This window comes from Mesitornis unicolor, unplaced genomic scaffold (genome assembly GCF_000695765.1).
Source record: "Mesitornis unicolor isolate BGI_N332 unplaced genomic scaffold, ASM69576v1 scaffold483, whole genome shotgun sequence".
In the NCBI taxonomy this organism is placed as follows: domain Eukaryota; kingdom Metazoa; phylum Chordata; class Aves; order Mesitornithiformes; family Mesitornithidae; genus Mesitornis; species Mesitornis unicolor.
In genome coordinates this window covers 1,346-23,409 of record NW_010172315.1, presented here as the reverse complement: position 1 = coordinate 23,409, position 22,064 = coordinate 1,346, and the positions used below count along the sequence as shown (strand labels likewise).

At 39.2% G+C, this 22,064-nt stretch overlaps 1 protein-coding gene across 1 annotated transcript in view; it reads left to right on the top strand.

Moving 5' to 3' along the window:
* Nucleotides 1-21,782, top strand: part of LOC104537423 (A-kinase anchor protein 9-like) — a gene marked incomplete at its 5' end in the record, with an annotated part of 25,720 nt that extends 3,938 nt beyond the window's left edge. Inside the window, 20 exons of the mRNA XM_010180312.1 lie at nt 1-953; nt 2,032-2,178; nt 2,560-3,057; nt 3,486-3,549; nt 4,263-4,381; nt 5,944-6,135; nt 7,034-7,222; nt 7,866-8,010; nt 8,786-9,005; nt 10,042-10,192; nt 11,199-11,867; nt 14,647-14,876; nt 15,776-15,884; nt 16,766-16,951; nt 17,520-17,720; nt 18,115-18,347; nt 19,356-19,441; nt 20,232-20,352; nt 21,171-21,310; nt 21,718-21,782. The exon at nt 1-953 is cut by the window's left edge and continues 157 nt beyond it. Of these exons, the coding sequence (XP_010178614.1) occupies nt 1-953; nt 2,032-2,178; nt 2,560-3,057; nt 3,486-3,549; nt 4,263-4,381; nt 5,944-6,135; nt 7,034-7,222; nt 7,866-8,010; nt 8,786-9,005; nt 10,042-10,192; nt 11,199-11,867; nt 14,647-14,876; nt 15,776-15,884; nt 16,766-16,951; nt 17,520-17,720; nt 18,115-18,347; nt 19,356-19,441; nt 20,232-20,352; nt 21,171-21,310; nt 21,718-21,782 (4,718 nt within the window). The remainder of the gene's footprint in view (nt 954-2,031; nt 2,179-2,559; nt 3,058-3,485; nt 3,550-4,262; nt 4,382-5,943; nt 6,136-7,033; nt 7,223-7,865; nt 8,011-8,785; nt 9,006-10,041; nt 10,193-11,198; nt 11,868-14,646; nt 14,877-15,775; nt 15,885-16,765; nt 16,952-17,519; nt 17,721-18,114; nt 18,348-19,355; nt 19,442-20,231; nt 20,353-21,170; nt 21,311-21,717) is intronic.
* Between the last annotated feature and the right edge of the window lie 282 nt (nt 21,783-22,064).

Here is a 22,064-nt window from a genome sequence, read left to right as displayed (position 1 = left end):
AGCAGGAGCTGGCAAATATTGAACAAGTACCTGCAGATGTTGCTGCGTTTCAAGAGGATGCTGACAGTCTGAAGCACGCACTTGAAGCAGTTGTGGCAGAAAAAGCAGCTTTGGAGAAGCAAGTTGAAAACATGAACATAGAGGTATCTCAAACAAAGAATGAGCTTGAGGAAACAAAATCTAAAAATAACCAGCTAAAGCAAGAAATTAGTATGTTAAAAAGAGAGTATGAAAGACTAACAGAGAAGTATAAATGTGCACTGATGGAAGGTGATAGGGAAAAAACGGAAGACAGGAGCAATGGGAAAGCTGAACAAGTGGAAGAAGACTTATGTGAGAAGACAGAGTTGCTAGATCAAACCCAGCTTAGATCTTCAGATGAAAATACAAAAGTCACCATCAGCAAAATGAAGGTACAACTGCAGCAACTTCAGGCATGCATGAAGGAAAAAGATACCGAACTGTGCCGGTCCTACAATGAAATAAAAGACCTGAAAGAGCAAGGCAAAGCTGAAAGAGAAACACTTCACAAGAAGATACTGGAACTGGAAAAGACACTAGTGGGAAAAGTTGCTGCTGCTCTTGTGAGTCAGGTTCAGCTGAACGCAGTTCAAGAGCAAAGGAAATTCATGCAGGAAATTCAGGAAGCTTCACAATGTGTGAAGAAAGCGAGCAAGAATGCCCAAACAGAGGGTATGAGTGTTAGTACTGAACATGAGATGGAATCAAAATTATCACTCTTAACACAGAGGCTTAGTGAGATGGAAGACCAACTGGCAACAGTAAATCGTAACTTGGAGCTAGAAAAAGAAAATGTAAAAATTGCACAAAAGGAAGCTAGAGTGAAAGAGGAGAGACTCTTAAAACTTCAGCAAATGCTAGAAGAGGTTCAAGAAAAACAGAAAGGAGAGATTCAGAAATATATTAAGCGTGAAGAAATGCAGACATATCAGGTAATGAGATGGCTTTTTCTTTTGGCTTGTTTTCACTAAAATCAGTTATTTTATGTAAACTGTAATGAATTAAACACTTCTTAATGAGAGTTGTGATAGGAATATTCTGCTGTGTGGGGTAGGTCTTCATTTCTATATTTTTCCTGAAGTTACAAAGAAGAGAAGGATGTTATTTTAGGTGAACTCCACTATCCATTTCCATTTTGCATTAAAAATACTTTGCATTTTCATGAATGTAGGGTGTATTTGAATTTTGAACATGCACTTTCTTCTTCTCACTTTGAACTGACATAGAATGGAGTGAATTATACTTTTACAGGGCATGGAGGAAGAGAAATAAAAATTAAAATTATAAGAAGTATGTAAGAGGGGGTTCAGAATGATAAGGAAGTGATAGCTATTTGTCTGTACAGGTTTTGAGAGGGGCAGCTTGGTTGTATGCTTTGATTTTGGTTTATTTTTCCTTGCTTTCCTGTCTTAATTCCAAAGAGATTTTCCATCAGTAGTTCTTACCACTATACATTTATCGTGATTTCTGTTCACCACTGTTTGTGTTGCCTCAGAATTGAAAACATTCAGTCAAAGTTGACTATGCTTGAGAGCCCTCATGGGCTTCCTTGCTGAAACTCTTAAGTTAAGAATCATCGTGGAACCCAGTGCTGGACCATAAAAGTCTCTTAAGACCTTTCGTCCAAATGCAGACTGAATGAATGTCATAAATGTCTTATAAGTTTAATAATATTATCAGATTTAATTTCCTACTCTCTGTTGACCTTTCTCCATGTGCTTTCTACATGGTGTAGACAATTTCTGCTTGCAGTTTACCGAACTGTAAGAAGATGGTCTTTACGCCCAAGTTTGTCTTTCCTCCCACACTTAGCTGGTTTGTGGAAGTTAATCTAGAAAAATGGTCTTTCAATCTTAATTTTTTGAGACTATGTTAATCCAAATAACATTAGTTTTCCCCTATAGTCTTTTCATTTGTGGCTTTTCTAAGTTGTGAAAGTGATCAGTGCTGTTAAAACTTGGTTCTTCATTAGATTCTTCAACATTTTTCATATCTTGTGTTACCTTGTAGGTAGGAGCACAACTCACAGAAAGTCAAAAAGAAGATGTGCTTATTAATGAACTTGAACTGGAGCAAGTTAAAGAAGAGGCAGCTGCTGCTAAGGAAGAACTGAGCAGTTACAGAGAAAAGGCAGAAAAACTTCAGCAAGAACTAGCAGTAAGAACCAGATTGTTCCATATTGTGTTTAAAGGAAATGATTATACAGGACTTGTTATAGAAAGATGCATGCTATATTTTTTTTTAATCTTGCACTGAGAATGTCATTAAGAAAAATGGTCACTCCATACCTACTGTCAGTGGAATAGAGCTGATGCTGCAGACCAAATCTTCACTTCTTGCAAAGTGTATATTTTCACAGTCCACTATAGTGCAACAGTGGATCTAAAGCTGTATTTCTTAATAATATTTCCTACCATGTGTCATAACTGCTTTAAAATAGGACTAAACAGACCATTAATGGTATAGAGGGTTGTTTGGGGTTTAGATTATTTTTTAAGTATGTGGAAGGACAGCAATTCAGATTCTCCATATTTACAGGTAAAAGAAGCAAGTCTATTACATCTTCAGGAAGACCTGTGCAAAGTCAAAGAGAACCTGGTTCAAGCAGAAGAGAGGCTTGCAAGTTATGTGAGAAAGGACAAGGAAATGCCAAAAACTGAAAGCAAAAAGGATACAAAACTATTGTGTGATTTGTCAGCCAATGAGTCGAGTCTAACCACCTCATCATCGCAAACAGACAAGACTGTGGAAAACAGCAGCTGTATCCAGACTTCACCAGTCCTTGTTAAAAATGCAGAAATCCAAATTGATTTGCAAAATGGATGTTCTTCAGAAGAGATTGCAGAGATCATAAGAGAATTTACTGAAAAAATTGACCAAATGCAAGAACTCCACGCTGCTGAAATCATGGACATGGAGACAAGGCATATCTCTGAATCTGAAATATTAAAGAGAGAGAAGTTTGTTGCAGTGCAAGTATTGACTGAAGAATGTAACACTTTAAAGGAAATCATTGAAACTCTACGAGCTAGAGAGGTATGTATCCTATTTTGTGTTCATTGAACTTCTTCAGTTTGTGTTTTTGCTCCTGGTACAGAAATTTCCATTTAAAGTCTGTGAAGTGCGAACCAACACATGTTCAGTATAAAGCTTTTAAGTGTTCTGATGTTTTCATGGCCTAGGGAGAGATGGACCCCTTTCTCAGCAGTTTAAGTTTGTGAGTGTGCTAAACTATCAGATGCTTCCCTGTGCTACTGCCTTGGACCTGTCCTGCTCTGTGAAGTGGAGACAAGTGCAGGTCACCCTCTTGAACACCATCTTTCTTGTCTTCATTTTGATTACTTTGATTGCAGGGAAACTGAACAGAGACACACATATAACCTTCTGCACTTTGCAATTAGCTCCCTTATTGTGAGTGGGTATGAAGTGATTACAGATTTGATTGTTCTTTTTTCTAAATATAGGGAATCTCAGTTTCTGGATTAGCACATTCTCCACCATATCCAGCTAAAGATGGAGGTTCGAGTGGTAAGAAACTTGTTTCTATAAATTTCAAACAGCGTTATAAATTAAATCTGCTTTTTTAGTACTAGATTTACCATTAAAGAGTTTGTGCTCTATGAAATAAAAACAACTACTTCCCAGATCAGAGCAGAAGCCTCTCACACTAAGAAAAGGTGCTGAGCATGCCATGTCTATTTATTTGCTACAGAAGGAAAATTAATAGAGTGAAGATGGGTTGAATCAAGGCATCAGATGCTGATTTTTTTCTTCCCGCTGGAGTTTCTGTATTGTTCTTACATATTACATTATCTCTTCAGTATAGCTTCATCATCTCTTGATAGAATTTATAGCTACAGTTCCTTAGCAGTGGGAGATGATGACAGGTACTGAATTCTCCAAGAGCAATAAAAATTATTACTGTGATAGCTTTTCTTGGCAAAAGTTAAACATTTTAAGTAGGGGGGTCATTTGGTAGAAATGTTTGTGCAAGTAGTTGTTTCTCTTTTAGAACTAAACTACGATTTTTAAGTTTCAGGTTTTGGACAGTTTTTGAGTTTTGTTTTGCTGCTTTGAAACTGAAAGAGAAAGATTATAAACAGGTAGTCTCCAGGCTTTGAATCAACTCTGGTGACCTGCAACCGCCTGTTGCAACAACAGACGAAAATACTTTTTTGATGCCTGATCTTCAGAGTTTCACAGTAATCCAACTTTCATGTTTTTCTCTCCTTTTATTTTAGACTCCAGTTCAGACTGGAGTCAAGGAATGTATCTTGCTCAGACCCAAGGATCTGACGTAATATCTGAAGGGATAGATGAAGGTGGAACTTCAACAGATTTACTTCCAAAAAAAATTAAGGTAAAATAGAACTGATAATTTTTATTATGGAACAAGAGTGTTACTACCAAAAGCTTAGATGAGCTGCTGCTTGATTAGTGAAGAGAGATACAAGTTTTAAAGTGTTGGCTGTTTTAATACATTTTGAAATGCTTCTCATTAATGATGTGCAAATTTGCACATTAAATTAGGTTAAATATGAGTTTTGTTAATGTAGGCTTGTTCTCATTATTATGATAAATATAACTATTATTAATTATAATTTATTGTAGTTGTGCATTAATGATAATGTAATGGTCATATATTACACAGTTTTATAGATTCTGTTATTATAGCTGAGGGTAGGCAGGCTCTACAGAGAGACCTGGACAGGCTGGATCGATGGACTGCGGCCAACTGTATGAGGTTCAACAAGGCCAAGTGCCAGGTCCTACACTTGGGTCACAACAACCTCATGCAGCGCTACAGGATGAGTGGCTGGAGAGCAGCCTGGCAGAGAGGGATCTGGGGGTACTGGTTGACAGCAGACTGAATAGGAGCCAGCAGTGTGCTCAGGTGGCCAAGAAGGCCAACGGTAGCTGGGCCTGCATCAGAAATAGCGTGGCTAGCAGGAGCAGGGCAGTGGTTGTCCTCCTGTACTCAGCACTGGTGAGAGTGCACCTCAAATATTGTGCTCAGTTTTGGGCCCCTCACTACAAAAAGGACATTGAGGCACTGGAGTGTGGCCAAAGAAGGGCAATGAAGCTGGTGAAGGGTCTAGTGAACATGTCTCATGAGGAGCCGCTGAGAGAACTGGGCTTGTTTAGCCTGCAGGAGGCTGAGAGGAGACCTTATTGCTCTCAACAGCTACCTGAAAGGAGGTTGTAGCACGGTGAGGATCGGTCTCTTCTCCCAAGTATCAAGTGATAGGATGAGAGGAAATGGCCTCAAGTTGCACCAGGGGAGGTTTAGATTAGATACTAGGAAAAATTTGTTCACAGAAAGGATTATGAGGCATTGGAACCAGCTGCCCAGGGAAGTCACCATCCCTGGAGGTATTTAAAAGACAGATAGATGAGGTGATCAGGGACATGGTTTAGTAGTGGACAGGTTATGGTTGGACTCTTTTCCGACCAAATGATTCTGTGATTCCATATTATGAAGTAAACAAATGTGCTTATTATAAACAGTAAGGTATCATGCTTTACTTACATTTTTAAAAATAAGTAAGACTTTTCAACAAAGCCTTAGCTTAATAGTAATTTCGACAATTGAATTGCAAATCTCACTTGGAATCTTCCTGAACTTTGTTTTTAAAATGTCAGTTTTCATCAGCAACCATTTTAAAATTTGCGTATTGATTTGACAGGTGAACTTTGGGAATTTTCATTTGAAACCAAGAAAAAATACACCTATTTGATAAGTTCTGCTGTTTGGCAGATATAAAGAACTGGGTGACACTTCTGTCTTTGATATGAGGAAGCATAAATAGTTTCCTTATGCTGATCAATTTAGAAGTACCAGTACTCCAATATGTATAAAGTAAGATTATTATTGTTGTTGTTGGGGCTGTCATTACTCATTTCTTTTTGGTTTTTTTGTAGGGTTTGCTGAGAGCAGTCCATCATGAAGGCATACAGGTGCTGTCTCTCACTGAATTTCCGTATGGTGAAAGAGAAATGCCACCTCTTAAGCAAGAGCCGGAATCTTGGCTTGAGGAAAGGAAAGCTTTACTAAGCACCATTTCATCTTTGAAAGACTTAATTGCAAAAATGCAACTTCATAGAGAAGCTGAGGTATAAATAATATCATAAGATTACTTCTAAATAAAAAATAATTTATGCTAACCTTATAAGTCACATTCATAGTTCAGGTTTAAATGCTCTAAATACACTGCTACGGGACAAAAGACTTCAAAAATATGCAGTAAAACGGCAAGTCATATTTTCTGGTAATAAAATTGATATTAAATTACAGCTTGCATTTGTTCTTCTGTGCATTGATAGCTTTTGAATGTATAGATTCACCTTTTAAAAATAATTGTAATTTGAAAGCATGTTTCCAGTGGTATCTAAAGTAGATTTTTTAATGTTATTTATTGGTGTAGTAGAACTTGGATGCTATTAAAAATACTGTAGTGAGAGAAAAGAGAGGAAAAATTGTTTAAAATATAACACAATATTAATCTGTAATCTGTTAAAATGTATTAGGACTTGACTGTGTAATTACCCCAATGAGACTTTTGGATATGTGTAGGTAGTTTCTATTACTCCTGCATTTCCTTCAGCATGCAAAGTGAGGGGATGAACTTTATATCATTATAAAATTATATCTTCTTCATACACAATCTGCACTATACCACATAGCTCTGTGGGAGTCTAGGAATATACATGCAACATACAAATTAAAAGGATACTGTGATGCAGTAACGTAAATAATAACTACATGGGGCAAAGTCTTCAGTCATGAAAATGTAAATTGCTTCCATCTAAAACACAGGTATAGTTTAGCATTTGTGCATGCAGAAGAAATCGTAACATGGTTAGTAAATACATCAATTTATGTGAATTAATGTTACATAGCTATTTAGTAAGAAAATCTTAATAGTCCACTGAAAACACACACTTTACATGAACTGATAATGATAGTTCCCAGTGTAATTCTGCTGTTTACATTGTTTTTATGCCACTCTAGATTTATGCAAGTACTGAATCTCCTGAAGGTGTCTCAGACTGGCGAGGAGAACTCCTGTGTGCTGTTCAGCAGCTCTTTGTGAAAGAACAAAATGTTCTTCTTGCTGCGTTTCAAACTGAACTTGCGGAACTGGGCACGGGAGACGCAGTGATACTGATGAGTCAGTTAGAGCAGAGACTACAAGAGCAGGTAATACAAAACATGCTTTAGTCAAAGTGTGTGTCTACATTAGATTTTCATTTTGAATGTATAAATCCATGTAAAGATGCATGTATTAATAGTTTTGACGGTCTGAGGGTGAAAAGAAAGTAAAATTTGTAGGAAGAAGAGATCTCTTTAAAAAGCATAACTATTGTGGTATGAGAAAGAGATTTTTGGGTGCACAAGCAATAGAAAAAATACAGCCTTCAGAGATCAATTTGAATTAAACACAGTTTTCCTGAGCTTGATTTCATTAAGTTAATTAGAATTATGTTACACTGTCTAAGAGAAAAAGGTAGCTTGTATATATGAAGCAAGTTGTAAGAGGAGGAAGTGATAAGGCTGGTACGGGTCAGTTATCTCCTCTGGAACATGGAAGGATTAGTAAGGAAAATTACACTTTGCCATAAGACTGATAGCTCTTTTGAGTCTGTAATTCTGATGCCTAGCAGAGAAATAAAAAAATAACAAGCAGTTCTTCCCAACATTATAGTACTGATTTAAGTATAACGTAATAGAAAATGGTTTTGATACATAGTCACTATGAATATGTAAGTAAATGTAATATCCACACTGTAGATATTGTAATAAAATCTGGGATATTACTTCTAAATATTTCTAATGCTGATAGGCTACTAACCAGAGAGCAGCAATGGACTGTCTTCAGAACGCAGACAGAAGAAGTTTGCTGATGGAGATTCAAGTATTACATGCTCAGATGAACAGTAAGAAAAGTAATCCAAAAAGAGAACAAGAGACTGATTCTAAAAGCCAAGGTGACTTCTGTGGTAACATGTCTGTTTACAAATGGTGTTGCTGATGGTACAATGGTTTTTCATGATAGTGCTGATAATGTTCTAGGTGAAAAAATACTGACTTACTTTGCACTCTGATTTTGATACTCATGTTCTAAGCATGCATACTTTTTAGCTTTTTCAGTCTTACTGGACTAATTTTGTAAAAATTAAGATGTAGTCTGTGTTCTTGTGACGTACCAAGTTGAAAGTGGTACAAAATTATTTCAGTTGCTGTAAGAATCTGGCTTATATTTTAAGGTTCTTTTCCATGTATGCGTTTCAGTGTTTAGGTTCAGCAGCTTTGAAATTATCTAATTTGGATAGTCAGTCATAATGAATAAACCAAGAAGCAATTAAAATGAACAACAAAACGTTCAGGCAACAGGTACACTTCAAAATTAAGTAAGTGCTTACTTATCAGTGTTTTGTCACAAAAATCTGGTCACAAGTATACATACCTACCAGAGTTCAGTTATGTTAGTCATAATCCAAATGATATGTATTGATAGAGTTGTACACATAACCTTTTAAAGAAGTTTAAGGGTTGAAGTGATGTCTTGGGATGTTTGAAAGGTATTCCACTTTAAAAGGCTGAAAGTTTTGCTCTCAGTCTACTACTGAAAGAATAGATTATTTTAAAATATCACTCCTAGTGATAGCCTTGTGGTCATTCTCTGTACTAGGGGAAACTTTACCCAAATAGACACTGTTGTTTGTTTTATAATTAATTTCCATATTAATGGTACTTCATTAGAAATGCTGGAGTACAACATGCAGCAGAAGCAATCACAGATACTGGAGATGCAAGTGGAGCTCCGGAGTGTGAAGGACAGAGCAGCCGAGCTTCAGGAGCAGCTGAATTCAGAGCGAATGATGGGTGCTGAGCTGAAGAATGAACTTGCACAAGCCAAACTAGAGCTTGAAACAACACTTAAAGCACAGCACAAGCACTTCAAGGACCTAGAAACCATCAGGTGCAGCTTTCATTGCCAAACTTTCTGTGTTGATAGTGAAGATGATCTTTTCTGTGTGGTCTCAAACCATAATTCTGACTTTGTTAAGGAAGTTGAGCTCATGAAATGTAAATGCATTTCAGTTTTTTCTGTAAAACACATCTGACAAAAAACAGACTTCTGTCCCGTTTGACAAAAAATGTAATTCTGTAGATGAAGATTATCTGATTCATAGCTTGATTTAATAATTTATTAATGTCAACTTTCTTTTTAAATTTTGATGTGTTAGACTACAGTATACAAGTAAATGAGTATACCTTATTTATTAAACATTTTTCTCCTTCTAAAACTGAACATGGGGAAAAAAATTGCAGCATTAAAAATGACTCTGCAAGCACTTCCATATGAAATTCTGTGACTTCTAAGTGTTGCTTTGGCATGGTCAACAACAAAGATACCAGGCCAAGTATTTGGCACTCAAGAAAGCCATTATTATTTATGCCTTTACCAGATGGATGTGCCCATGTACAGTACCTTAATATTCAGCTCAGAGATAACAAATTAAGACAGTTTAAATTGGTATTTATAAATTACCTTATAGTGTTTATAGACCATCAGGAGCAAGCTTCTTTGGAAAACTGATTTGCAAAGAAATGAAAGTTCAGGGGATAAGATTTTTTTTTTTCCATTATTCCTGCCCCGTCCCCAATAGTTAGGTTTGGGGTTTTTTCTCCTTAGAGAGACCTTGCAGCAAGATACATTTCCCCTGCATTCTTTCAGGTTTTGACCAGTGACTGAATTAAGCTGAACACTAAGTTAGCACTAGCTGCCTCTGAGCCACCAAATAAGGAAAAATGGCAGTTGCAAAGTTGGCAGAATGGACACGCTTTCTGTCATTTTTGAGCTATGCAACTCTTATTTTTGAGTTAGGCTTGTTTTTCTAAGTAGGTCTTTCACTGTTCCTCCACTATACGAGCAGTGTTTTCAGTGCACAGAATGGAACTGTGGTAGGATTAGAGCCACTGTTTAGTCTAAAGGTTGACCCTTTCTCTTTTAGGACTGAAGTTAAAGAAAAAGCAGCGGAGCTGGATATTCTCAAGGATACAATGGCCAGCGAACAGAAAAAATCAAGAGAGCTACAGTGGGCCTTGGAAAAGGAAAAAGCTAAAATGGAACGCAGTGAGGAAAGAAGAAGAGAAGAGCTTGAGGTATTCCCAAATAGCCTGGAATGTCAAGAAGCATGCAGATACTCTTTTGGTTAACATTTCATCTCAGCTTTCATTTTTGTCCAATGTGTGCTCCTTCTTCTGTCTTTAACAGCGGTATTACATCATCTAGAGCTGAAGAAAGATGTATTAAAGGGTTCTGTGTGACCTAGTCTAGGTGATGCTGCTCTGGCAGGGGGGTTGGACTGGATGATCTTTCAAGGCCCCTTCCCACTCCTAATATTCTGTAAATTTGTGTGGCAAAGAAAAAAGAAAAAGGCTTGATGCGAATTCCATTTAAATGAATAGGAAATTTACAACTGCACTTGTCAGGTCCAAAATTAAAAGAGTCTACTTTGTATAATAGCCTTCAGATATACAAGGGTACAGGACACTGCTAACATTGCTACACCTAGGCCCCACTGCAACCTAACTCATAAAAGATAGGATTTAAGTTTATTATTTAAGGAGTTATATTGTTTGTATTCGTTTTAAAAGTCAGCAGTTTCACCTAATGAAAACCAAACTAGGGAGTTTACTTTAGGAGAAAATGCATTAGTGGCTTCCTTGGTTACCTCTGCAGTATCTGATATAGTGAGGGAGAGAGCAGGTATCCTAGTACAAGTATTAAGGCAAAAAAGCAGTCACTTTAACAGCATAGATTTGTTTACATCTTGAAAACTTAACTTGCAAAATCACTTTCACAGTTGTAGAAAGCACAAGCTGCTATTTCTCTTAAACTTCAGAACTCTTTGTATCTCACTAAACAGTATGTGTTACAAATATTATTCTTTTATGAGATGATCTGATTTTAAAATAAAGACACCTGTAATATATTTTGATATCAGGTGTCACTGCATCATTCGAAGTATTGTCACATTGATTGTGAATAGCAAAACCTGTTAAAAGCAACATGCGTAGAGGTAGCATATTTGCAATTAGCAAAATATAGTGGAACTTACACACAAATAGCTTTAATCAGTTCTTTTATTCTGTTTTCTTATGGAAGGATTTGAAATTTTCACTTGAAGATCAAAAACAGAAGAACGTACAGTTAACTGAACTTTTGGAGCAGGAGAAGCACCTGTCAACTGATCTGCAACAGAAAATTGAATCCCAAGAAGCACTTAGTGCTGCCCAGCTGTCACGTGAACAGGGCCGTAATTCTGAGTTGCAGGTGCTTCTTGAATCAGAGAAGGTTCGAGCTCTTGAAATAAGCAGTGCCCTAGAAAGGGAAAAAGAACTGTGTGCTCAGCTTCAAAGTACTGAAGATAAGGGGCAAGCTGGAACACCTAATCCATCTGAGGAATTACTTAAAGAGCTACAGAAACAAATGGATGAAAAGCATGACCGTATAGTGGAGTTAGTAAGTGAGATGGAGAAGTATAAACTCGAATCTGTGCAAGTGAGGCAGCAAATGGAAAAAGAAAGGCAGATCCAGAGGAAAGCATTACAGGCAGAACAGGATGCTAACATAACAGCACAGAAGAAACTCCATGAACTGGAGTCCAAAGTAGAAGACCTTCAGTGGCAACTTGGAGAAAAGAAGCAAGAAGTTCATGAATTAGAGAATGAAACAAAGAAGTTTCAGGAAATAATCCAAGAACTACAGAAAAAAGAGCAGGAGAATGAAGGAAGAAGGGAAGCTGAAAGGATGCCAAGCCACGATCCAAATGAGGTACAGTAGGACTGAGAGCAATGTGTAATCCTGAACTGTGTGATGTAACTTTTAATTCTGTTGTTCAGTTAGCATTGTGTGTCACTGTGCCTTTACTCAATCTATAAATTACCTGCAGATTACAAAATACAGGTGCCAGGGAAAGGGAAAGCATTCCAGATTTACTACCTGAAACTGTTCACAGACATCCTCTGAGAATGAAGCTGTAGAGATGTGTAAGGAGGAGCATGAGCAGGAGAAATGCATCTGAATGTATGCACACACTTTGTGTCTCAAAGTGTCAGTGTAGGAGAATAATATTCCCTGCATCCAGTCACAGGAATGAGCTATTCCTGCTCAGGAATGCTCCAGGTCAGTGCTCTTAATCTTTAGTTCATAAAGCACAAGTGGTCTTTGAAACACTTAAAAGTGATCTCCCCACAACTTCAATAATTAAATAAGTAACCAAACAAGCATGTACATGGATATGTATCTGTTAGCAAACAAAATAGAAGGAAAAAAATCAAGGTAAAAAATGAATTTCAGAATTTAGCCTAATTTTCAGTTGAATGACATTTGGAACCACTGTTGCCTGTAGATTTTTCTCTCTCATAGAAGGTTTGGAAAGTTTTTTCAATTATTTTTAAATTACTTTTAAAACTCTTTAGAAACTTCCCTGTAAGAGAGAAGTGTTGCTGAGTGAATAATTCGTGGATAGTCCCAGAGAGGGATAGCAGGATACTTGCCTCTTTGCTGACCATGTTTTTTGCCCATCATACCATCACTCCATGTTTTTTTGCAGTTGTCTGTCTATGGAGCCAGGAAGAAATTTTTTCTCTTAGTTTAATTTGGCTACTGCTTTTACTCTTCTGAAGCACTGGAAACTACCCACAGCTAGAGGCAGGATGTTGAGTGTATTGATAACTGCGAGAGCATCAGCCTTCCTGCTGTACTCAGTTTGTGTGCCTTGGTCCTTCTGCTCAGAGGTACCTACCGGCACTGTGGTCAATGAAGGGTCTTCCCTTGGACCAGGGTGGCAGTGGCTGTTGGGGCTTTTTCCCCTCCTTGGCAGCAGACAGCATGATCTGCTTCCTAGAATCTGCCTGGAGTTGCAAATAACAGATTTCCTGCTGCTTCCTGTGACATTTTGTGGTGGGTTGACCCTGGCTAGATGCCAGATGCCCACCAAAGCCACTCTATTGCTCCCTCTCCTCAGCTGGACAGAGAAGAGAAAAGACAAAGAAAGGCTTATGGGTCACGATAAGGACAGGGAGAGATCGCTCAGCAATTACCATCATGGGCAAAACAGACTCGACTTGAGGAAATGAGTTTAATTTATTACTAATCAAATCAGAGTAGGGTAATGAGAAACAAAACGGAGTCTTAAAACATCCTCCCCCCACCCCTCCCTTCTTTCTGGGCTCAACTTTACTCCTGATTCTGTCTATCTCCTCACACCCATCAGCACAAGGGGATGGGGGATTGTCCTGCTGCCCCTTCCTCCTCAGGGGGAGGACTCCTCACACTCTTCCCCTGCTCCAGCATGGGATCCCTCCCACAGGAGATAGTCCTCCATGGACTTCTCCAATACGAGTCCTTCTTCATGAACTGCTCCAGTGTAGGTCCCCCACGGGATCACAAGTCCTGCCAGCAAACCTGCTCCAGCGTGGGCTCCTCTCTCCATGGGTCCACAGGCCCTGCCAAGAGCCTGCTCCAGTGCAGGCTTCCCACAGGGTCACAGCCTTCTTCAGGCAATCACCTGCTCAAGTGTGGGTGTCCTCCATGGGCTGCAGGTGGATCTCTGCTCCACCGTTAACCTCCATGGGCTGCGGGAGCACAGCTCGCCTCACCATGGTCTTCACCGTGGGCTGCAGAGGAGTCTCTGCTCTGGCACATGGAGCATCTCCTCCCTCTCTTTCTTCACCAACCTTGGTGTCTGCAGAGTTGTTTCTCTCACATGTCCTCACTGCTCTCTCCTGCTGCCATTGCACAGGTGTTTTATTCCCCCCTCTTAAATCACAGAGGTGCTACCACCATTACTGATTGTTTTGGCCTTGGCCAGCAGCAGGTTGGAGCCAGCTGGCATTTGCTCTATTGGACATAGGGGAAGCTTCTAGCAGCTTCTCACAGAAGCCACCCCTGTTGCCCCCCCCATTACCAAAACCTTGCCATGTAAACCCAGTACACGTTTGCAACACGCTGCTTTTCCTCTCATTGGTACCACACCATGGTCAAATACCCAAAGGCCATAGACTTGGGTTTCCTTGGGAGAGCTGGCGGTTCTGCCATGGCCAGTGTTGGGGGTGTCAGCGAGGGTGCGGACCACACGTTCAGTGGATTGCTTCACTTGTGGCAGGATCAATGGTATGGCTGCCTCTGACTGGGGACTGACTTCCATGACCGTGGTGGTCTTTTCCTGCCTTGTTTCCCTGACTGTGATACTGGACGCCAAAACATTTGGGTGCAGTTGCCCAAATTCCAGGCACAGCTGGTAAAGGAGCTGCTGGCAGAAGAAACGAAAAGGCTGAGTGGCTTCCTGTCAGCAGAGCTTGTTGAATGGGTTCCCACTGTAGCTGTATGATTGCTAGATCTTAGTCAAGAGAGGCATCACAGTATGTTATTCACAAATAATAGCGCAGTGGTAAACTACAGTAAAGTAGTGTAGTCACACTCCTTTCTGTGTCAGACTTGTTTGTTCTTCTACTTCTGAGTGTGTTTCAGAACCAAGTGTTTCCATTTTAAAGCCCTGTACCACATTCATTCTATATATATGTATGTAAAAATACAAATTTATGTGCAGACTACCTGGGATACACCAAATGACAGAACAAGAAACTGGGTTCTCCAGCAAAAAATGGAAGGAGGTGAGCTGAATGAATCAACCTACCCCACACCAACAGGAGGAGGAGGAGAAGGAGGAGGAGGAGGAGGAGATCTCTCTGCTGCTACTGAATTTCTGGAAAATGTCAGACAAAAGCTGCAAAACACATCTCCAAAGCTGAAGCAGTTGGCTCGGAAAGCTGCTAACAGGTTAGGCCAGTCTTTCAGCTACTTGATTTTGTTAATAGCAACCAGCAAGCTAATAAATTGGATTTTCATCATAATCCACAGCCTGCAGGCCTAACTATTTTTGGAGTTGTCTAGTTTTATAATATATGCCATTACTTGAGACACACTGGCTTTTGACAGGATCAGAGAGTATCAAGTGCTGCTCTGAATCTTACATGTTTAATATGGTCCTTTATAAGTTACAGAAAAATTGTCTTTTCTCTCTGCAAAATGACAAAGTTTATTTTGGTATGGTTTGGAGTTGGAAGACAATTTTTAAGCAATTTATAATTAAATAATTAACTGTATGAAGATCAATATAGGGATTATTGCTGTGGATCACCTCCCTTGCTCTCCCCTCTCCCTTCTCCTTCCCCCACAAAAAATAATATTTTATAGTCAAGTGATTCTTACTTTCTTAGGTTACTATCTCCTTTAGAGAAGAGAAAAAATAGCACAGTACCAGGTTCATGGGAGGTTTCAATCTGGTTTTATTTTGCTGTTATGGTGATTTAATATTAAATATTTATTCTGAAGCATTTGGGCAAAACAGAATGCATTGTGTCTTGAGAATATCCAAAGATTTTGCTCGCACAGATTTAACAAAGTTGTGAGAAGCAAGCAGAACCACATTTCTAAATGTGCTTCACATAGGACATCCTTTTCCTCAAAATTAGTGGAAACTGTTCTGTGCACATTTTTAATAAAATTGAGCCAATTTAGTTTAGAGTCACTGAGCAGCCTGGAAAATGTCACCACGGCTGTAACTGTGCCGACAGGATTTGCTGATGTCCCAGTGCGTGTGGATGGATGGAAAGTCCTGTCGGTCTGACTGGAGGGTCAGGCTGTAGCTGCTGTTGAAACTCCCACTTTTGTTTCAGATTACCCTTTGAAACAGCAGATGATGAAGACTTTATTGCAATACAAAATGCCATTGAAGAAGTTATTTCAGAGCTGCAAAATCTCCCTGGATTGCCCTGTCTGGAAGAGGTGAGGGTCCAATGTTGTCACTTTGCTGAGAGAGTTTGGATGATGAGCTGTGAGTGGAAACCAGCAAGGAGCTGTTAAGTCCGTACTTATCCCAATCTGTACTTTTATAGAGGAAAATCTGCTCCAGTGAGTGTGCTGATTTGGAATTGGTAAAACTTAAAAACCCCTTTCCTTTTAATTTTTTAAAATTTTAATTACCTTAAAAGTGAATTTTCACCTTTCAGATTAAAACTTTTCCAGTTTAAGTATAATTTTTTTTAATTTAATGGCTTTTTCTTCAAGAAAATATATTTTCCTTTCAGCAGTATTTCTGTAACTGAGGAAACTTTGCTCAGTACTTCCTAATACTAAAGTCAACACTTAATATTTACTATATTATGTTGATACAAGAGATTTACTGAAACTGCCCTGTATTTACCAAAGGAAAGGCAGTAGAATATTGAATAGTGTGTGCCTGTGTAAAAAATGAATTGAGGTGATCTGTTACAAAGACTTCAGCCATATTTGATTTTCACTGAGCTTGGCTAGGTTCTTACCTGCATTTGAAGCAAGTGTTTTCAACATAAATTGAAAAAAAAACCTCCGGGGTTTTTGTTTCCTCTGAGTTAAATTAATCTAAACATAGCAGAAAAGCCTTGCACATTGTTATAGCTGGTACAATTGAGCTTGGGTGACAGTGTTCTGCTGTGATATACAGGTTAAGCACAGAAGAGAAAGTCACATTAATCTGTAGTTTACATGTACGCTTATGTTTTCTTTATGTAAGTTATTACGCAGTGATTGTCACTGTCTACAGAAGTTTTTCACTGTAAGCCAGTTGTTTTCAAGGTGGCAACCTGGATCTAATGCAAGTCGCATCCGGTTTTCTTTCCATCTCCCAGCTGAAGCTGGTGCTGCCACCAGGAACTCCGTGCAGCTCGCTGACTGAGAGGCTGCTGAGGCAGAACGCGGAGCTGACGGGCTTCGTCAGCCGCCTGAGCCAAGAGAAGAACAACTTGAGGAACGCTGTTATGAAACTGGAGGAAGAACTGAGAAGACACCAGCACAGACAACCTTCTGGAGACTATGTAAGTCTTCAGTGGCACTGAGAATAGTGATGTGTATAGATAGGCGTAAAAGCATCGCGCTGTGAAATAACACTAATGCTCTTTGTCCTGGTCACCTAAGTGGGGGTGATTAAGCTGTCTGTCTGTCTGGGCTTTCCTCCTGCAGAGTAAATAGGTGTGAGTTATTCTTGTCCTGTGATCAAGATAATCTTGACTCACTCTGCTTAAACTGTGTGATTTTACCCAGTTTCCTTTTGTTAACTGCTCTTTATATTCCATGTACTTCTCTTTTTGATCTGTAGCTCATCACCGTGATGTGTAGCAAATAGATGCAGACAGCTTCAAGATCATGAAGCTGGTATGATCCAATGAGGGACATTTTTATTTTGGTGAAGCTGTATTTTTCTAGGATGTTGATCAGGCTCCTAAACTCACTACCTGAGGTGTCAGGATGCACGGGTAACCTCAAGTCCAATCAGTGGGTATTTTCCTCAGTAATTTTCTGAGATCTCCACCAAACCAGTGACTAGATTGACACAGCTCAAGCTTTTCCAGACTGTGGTTCAAATGCCGTTTCTTTAATTTTCAGTCTTCTAGACACTCATCAGATGTTGCAGTTAATATCGATGCTCTTCTTGCCTCTGAGAAGGAAATTTGGAACAGAGAAAAGCTGTCACTGCAGAAATCCTTGAAGCAAGCTGATGCTGAACTCTCCAAGCTGAGAGCAGAGCTCCGGAGCGAAGGTTTCCTCAGAGACCTGGGATCAGATTCTGAAAATGTTATTTTAAGGGTAGGAAGACCTTGTTGCTTACATACTAACTACATCTGCTTTTTTCATTTTGATTTGGGCCTATTTTTCATTGTGTTCACTCCACTTGTTCTAAGTAAACGGATATTAAGTTTTAAAATTTTCATCTTTGGATACCTAACTTAGTTACTTTCCCAAAAAATTATATGTGAGCACCTGTGTTGTCCTTTTGTGCATGCTTGATTTCTTGCTGTTTAGGTGATCTTCAAATGATGAAGCTACACTCAACAAATGTGAGCAGTAGTGCAGTCTTCTCCATGATAGCAAAAAAATGAATAATCACAGAAATGCTGTAGGAGTAATGATGTCAAAAGTCTTAAAACTGTAATAATTCTTGGAGTTTATGGGTTTTGTTGGGTTTTTTTTGTTCTTGTAGAGAATTTATGGCAAATACCTACGAGCAGAGAGTTTTCGGAAAGCTCTCATATATCAGAAAAAATATTTGCTGCTGTTACTGGGCGGATTCCAGGAGTGTGAAGAAGCCACACTGGCCCTCATTGCACGCATGGGTGGACAGCCGTCCTACACAGACCTGGAAATCATCACCCACCGCTCAAAGGGTTTTACAAGGTTTCGCTCTGCAGTCAGAGTGTCCATCGCAATTTCAAGGTAAATGGGAGGAAGTTAGATTTCAAACAGGTAGGACTGTGCAGTTGCATATATACTTCTCTAGCTCTCTAGTGGAATCTAGAACTAGAAAATCCATCCTGTTTATTCATTTTTGGTAGCTATGAATATAGTAGATACTGTGTAGGGTGACAAGCTGAGCAGAGCATAGGTAATGTCTGTAACGGGAATAAGCAGTCTGATTATAGTTGAAAATGGCTCTGTATTGGATAGTCAATCAAAGATGGAGTGTATTGGATAAAGTCGTAATATTAGAAAAAAAACAACTTACCAACAATTCTAGGGCGTGCACTTGCTTACCAAGGTATTTTCTGCAACTTAATCCTCTAAAGATTAAATTCTTACATGTAAGTATAATACAGATTTATGAACTGATTTTATCCATCTGGGTAGTCCTTTGAATTGACAAGACTTTAGGTCTGAGACTGAGGATGAATAGGAACAAATGAGGAAGAGCAAGTGGAGGTTATTACTGCATAACACTACCATGTTGCTCGCAAACCTTCACAAAGGTTTGAACCCCCAAGCATTTCTGCTTGCTATAGATCTGAGCTTTGTGTATAGTAGAAATTCAAGGAACTACTTATGTACCTGTTGTAAATGAGACTTTTCGTTATAGTGGTCTACAATTTTGGGGATGCAACAGGGCAAAAAAGTTTGTTCAGTATGATTTAAAAATGCTGATGCCCTGTTGCTCAGGTGCTTGAGCTATTTATTGTGCACTTGGACTCAGGCAGCACCTCTGGGATCCCTGGAATTGCAGGGGTGAAACTGAAAGCAGATTTGGACAAACTAGAAAATCCAAAATGTTTTTCTTGGGGATGCGTATAAGGATGTTTTCCACTTGATCTTCAGGTTTTAGATGCCCATCCATTAATTTTGCTTCATGTTCCAGAAATTCTTACGCCTTCTAGAATACAACAAGCAGATTATTTTTAGCAGACTATTTCATTTATCCTGAAGTATTTTTTTTTTAAATTTGAAATGCAGAATGAAGTTCCTGGTTCGTCGATGGCACAGAGTTACAGGTTCTGGTATACTGAATATCAATAGGGATGCCTTTAGCCAAAACACAGGTAAATTGTAGTCCAGTAATGACTGAAAAGAAATATATCTGCAAGTTACACCACTGCTTAATGGAGATGGTTTTTAATTTGTGTTTTGCTCCTGTGGAATGAATGAAGTGCTGTTACCCACTCCTTTTTCTATAATTGCTTGGATTAACCTGTTTCTCAGGTTTCTGATGGTTTCCATGCTCAGCACAGACACTAATCTATTTGCTTTCCCTTCAATCTTGTTTTGTTCCATTGTGGGTGGGATTTAAAAATACAGCAACTTTTGCTGTGGAGTGTGTTTCCAAGAACAATTTTAGCTGCGACCTTGGGTTTCTCTGAAGAGATCTGCACCCCCAGCTCAGAGAGGGGATGCTGAGGATAGGGACGGACAGAGGAATCATAGCAACTGCAGGTCCCCTGCAGTGGTGGCAGAGCCTATTGACAGCCGTCCCTGGCCTTTTCCTCAGAACAGAAGCCTGTCATTCCTTTGTTTCAGCTTAAAGCTTGGGAAATCTGGTTTTCTGCTTGCTTTTTAGTAGGAACCTAAGGAGAATCAGAAGCTTTTTAATTAATTCCTGGCTGTCTGGATCTTTACTAAAACCCTGTCCTGCTCAGTCTGTGAGAGTTCTTGGTAACAGTGAGGCCAGGATTTCACCACTGGTTTTCTCTGAAGCAGTCTGAAAGTGGTCTGTGTTTGTTTAACACCATTTTTGTGATATGCAAACAGAAAACTCACATTTGAGATTCCCAGTAAAGTGCAAAAAGTGTTACTTTTTCTTAGTTTTCGAGACAGTGCTTTTTATATTTCTAGGTAATGAATTGCGCCCTGATTCATTCTCTGGTGGCGTGGATCTTTATGGGGAACAAAGGCATTCCTACAGATCCAGGTCAGGCACGGAGTCTCCTAGATCTCCTGCAAACTTTCAACATAAGTATGTTTTATTTTAGATTATTATTCTCTGTCAGAACTCTGTTTAACTAAATGAAGGCATCAGTGCTTACTGCTAAGGTTTGTAATCTTTGATGCTGTAAATCCACTTGATAAAAAAGCTTTATCACTTGATAAAACCCTTTTGCTTGGCTGTACTAAGCCGTGATACCAGAGGTATCAATCAGTGAAACCAGGTATTTTTGACCACAGGCAAGGTTTTTAGGAGTGCCATCAGCCTTTGATTATTTCATATGGAGTTGTGGGCTCTGAGCTCTACTGAATATCAGATTCTTGCTGTTTGGGATCTTTATTTTTTATATAAACCACCTCAACAATTGTAATCTTAGTTTGTGGCAACCTTAAAAGTTTGTATGGAAAAAAATGTTTCATCCATTTTAGCCACTTTTGACTTTCATCTATAGAAAGTAATGAAGAGAGAATCCCATGAAGATGGTTGTGTCATTGTTCACACAAGCTTTTTAATAGAAAAGCAAACAGAAATCTACAATGGCTTCTGCTGCAGTCTCAGTAGGAATTTGGTGGTCAGTCTTTGTCACAGAATAATGCAGCAACAAATCAGGTGTGGCAGGAAGGCAACTGGCAGGAGTGGTTTCTCTGGGGGAGGCAGTTTGGTGGCTTGGGCGATCGATACATGGCAGGGAGGTTAAATGGGTTTGATGTGCTGGCTTCCACAAGGGTAAGTTAAGGGACATGCAGGCAGCAAGGTATCCCAACCTGTAGTGTTTTGCTCTGTCTGCTGATACCTTTGTTTTATTTGAAAATTTGCTTTTTGTAAACAGCTGTGTTCTTCTGCCCCAGGTTCCACAGTATGCACAGCGATTTAAACCCAGTCTCTTTCGCCAGTTCTCAGCTGCAGAACTATGATCCTGAGAGAGCTTTAACCGATTACATCCATCGGCTGGAGGCACTGCAAAGGCGACTCGGCAGCGTGCACTCAGGTAGGAGCTGGGGCCATCCTGCCCCTGACTCACGGGTAGCACAAGGCACGGTTCGACGTTAGAAAGCGTGTGCTGGTTCTCTAAGATATATAAGATGCATCTTTGATTTTAGGCATTTTCAACCTTAAACAAGAGGCTATTCTGAGCTGTAGCAAAAAGCACATTAGTAAGAAAATTCTAAAATTCTTTGAAGGGAGACATACAGCTGTGTTTTAATTACAGATTTTGAGTTTAAACTTAAACTTTCTTTGATACCTAATACGTGTACAGTATGGATTATGTTGGCACCTTAATAAAACGTTAAGCTGGATGAAGGAAAATGTACTCCAAAGACTGAGGAGTGGAAGCACAAGGGGAACTTCTCCTACCACTTTGATTACAGAAGTTACAGCCTTTTTGTCCTCTAGGTTATGGTAATTTTTGTGCTGTAAAAGGAATACATCAAGAAAATAGTCGGATCAATGAGATATAATTTATCAAACTTCATTTTTCCAGTTACTGTGTTAAAGTCTTACTTCAGCATAAAATCCATCATGAGGAAGTTTCTCTTGAAAGATTTCCCATGTAAAATCTTTCACACTTAGTCCTCTAAATAACATGTCCTTGGTGAATTCTCATGCACTTATTGCGAGTATCTTGATGATACAAAGAGACAAAGGCATACACCTGCCTCCAAAGGTGTGTTCAGACTGACACTCGCATGCTGGAACATTAGAACCATGCTTGATACTGCGGATAGTGGACGTCCTGTGCG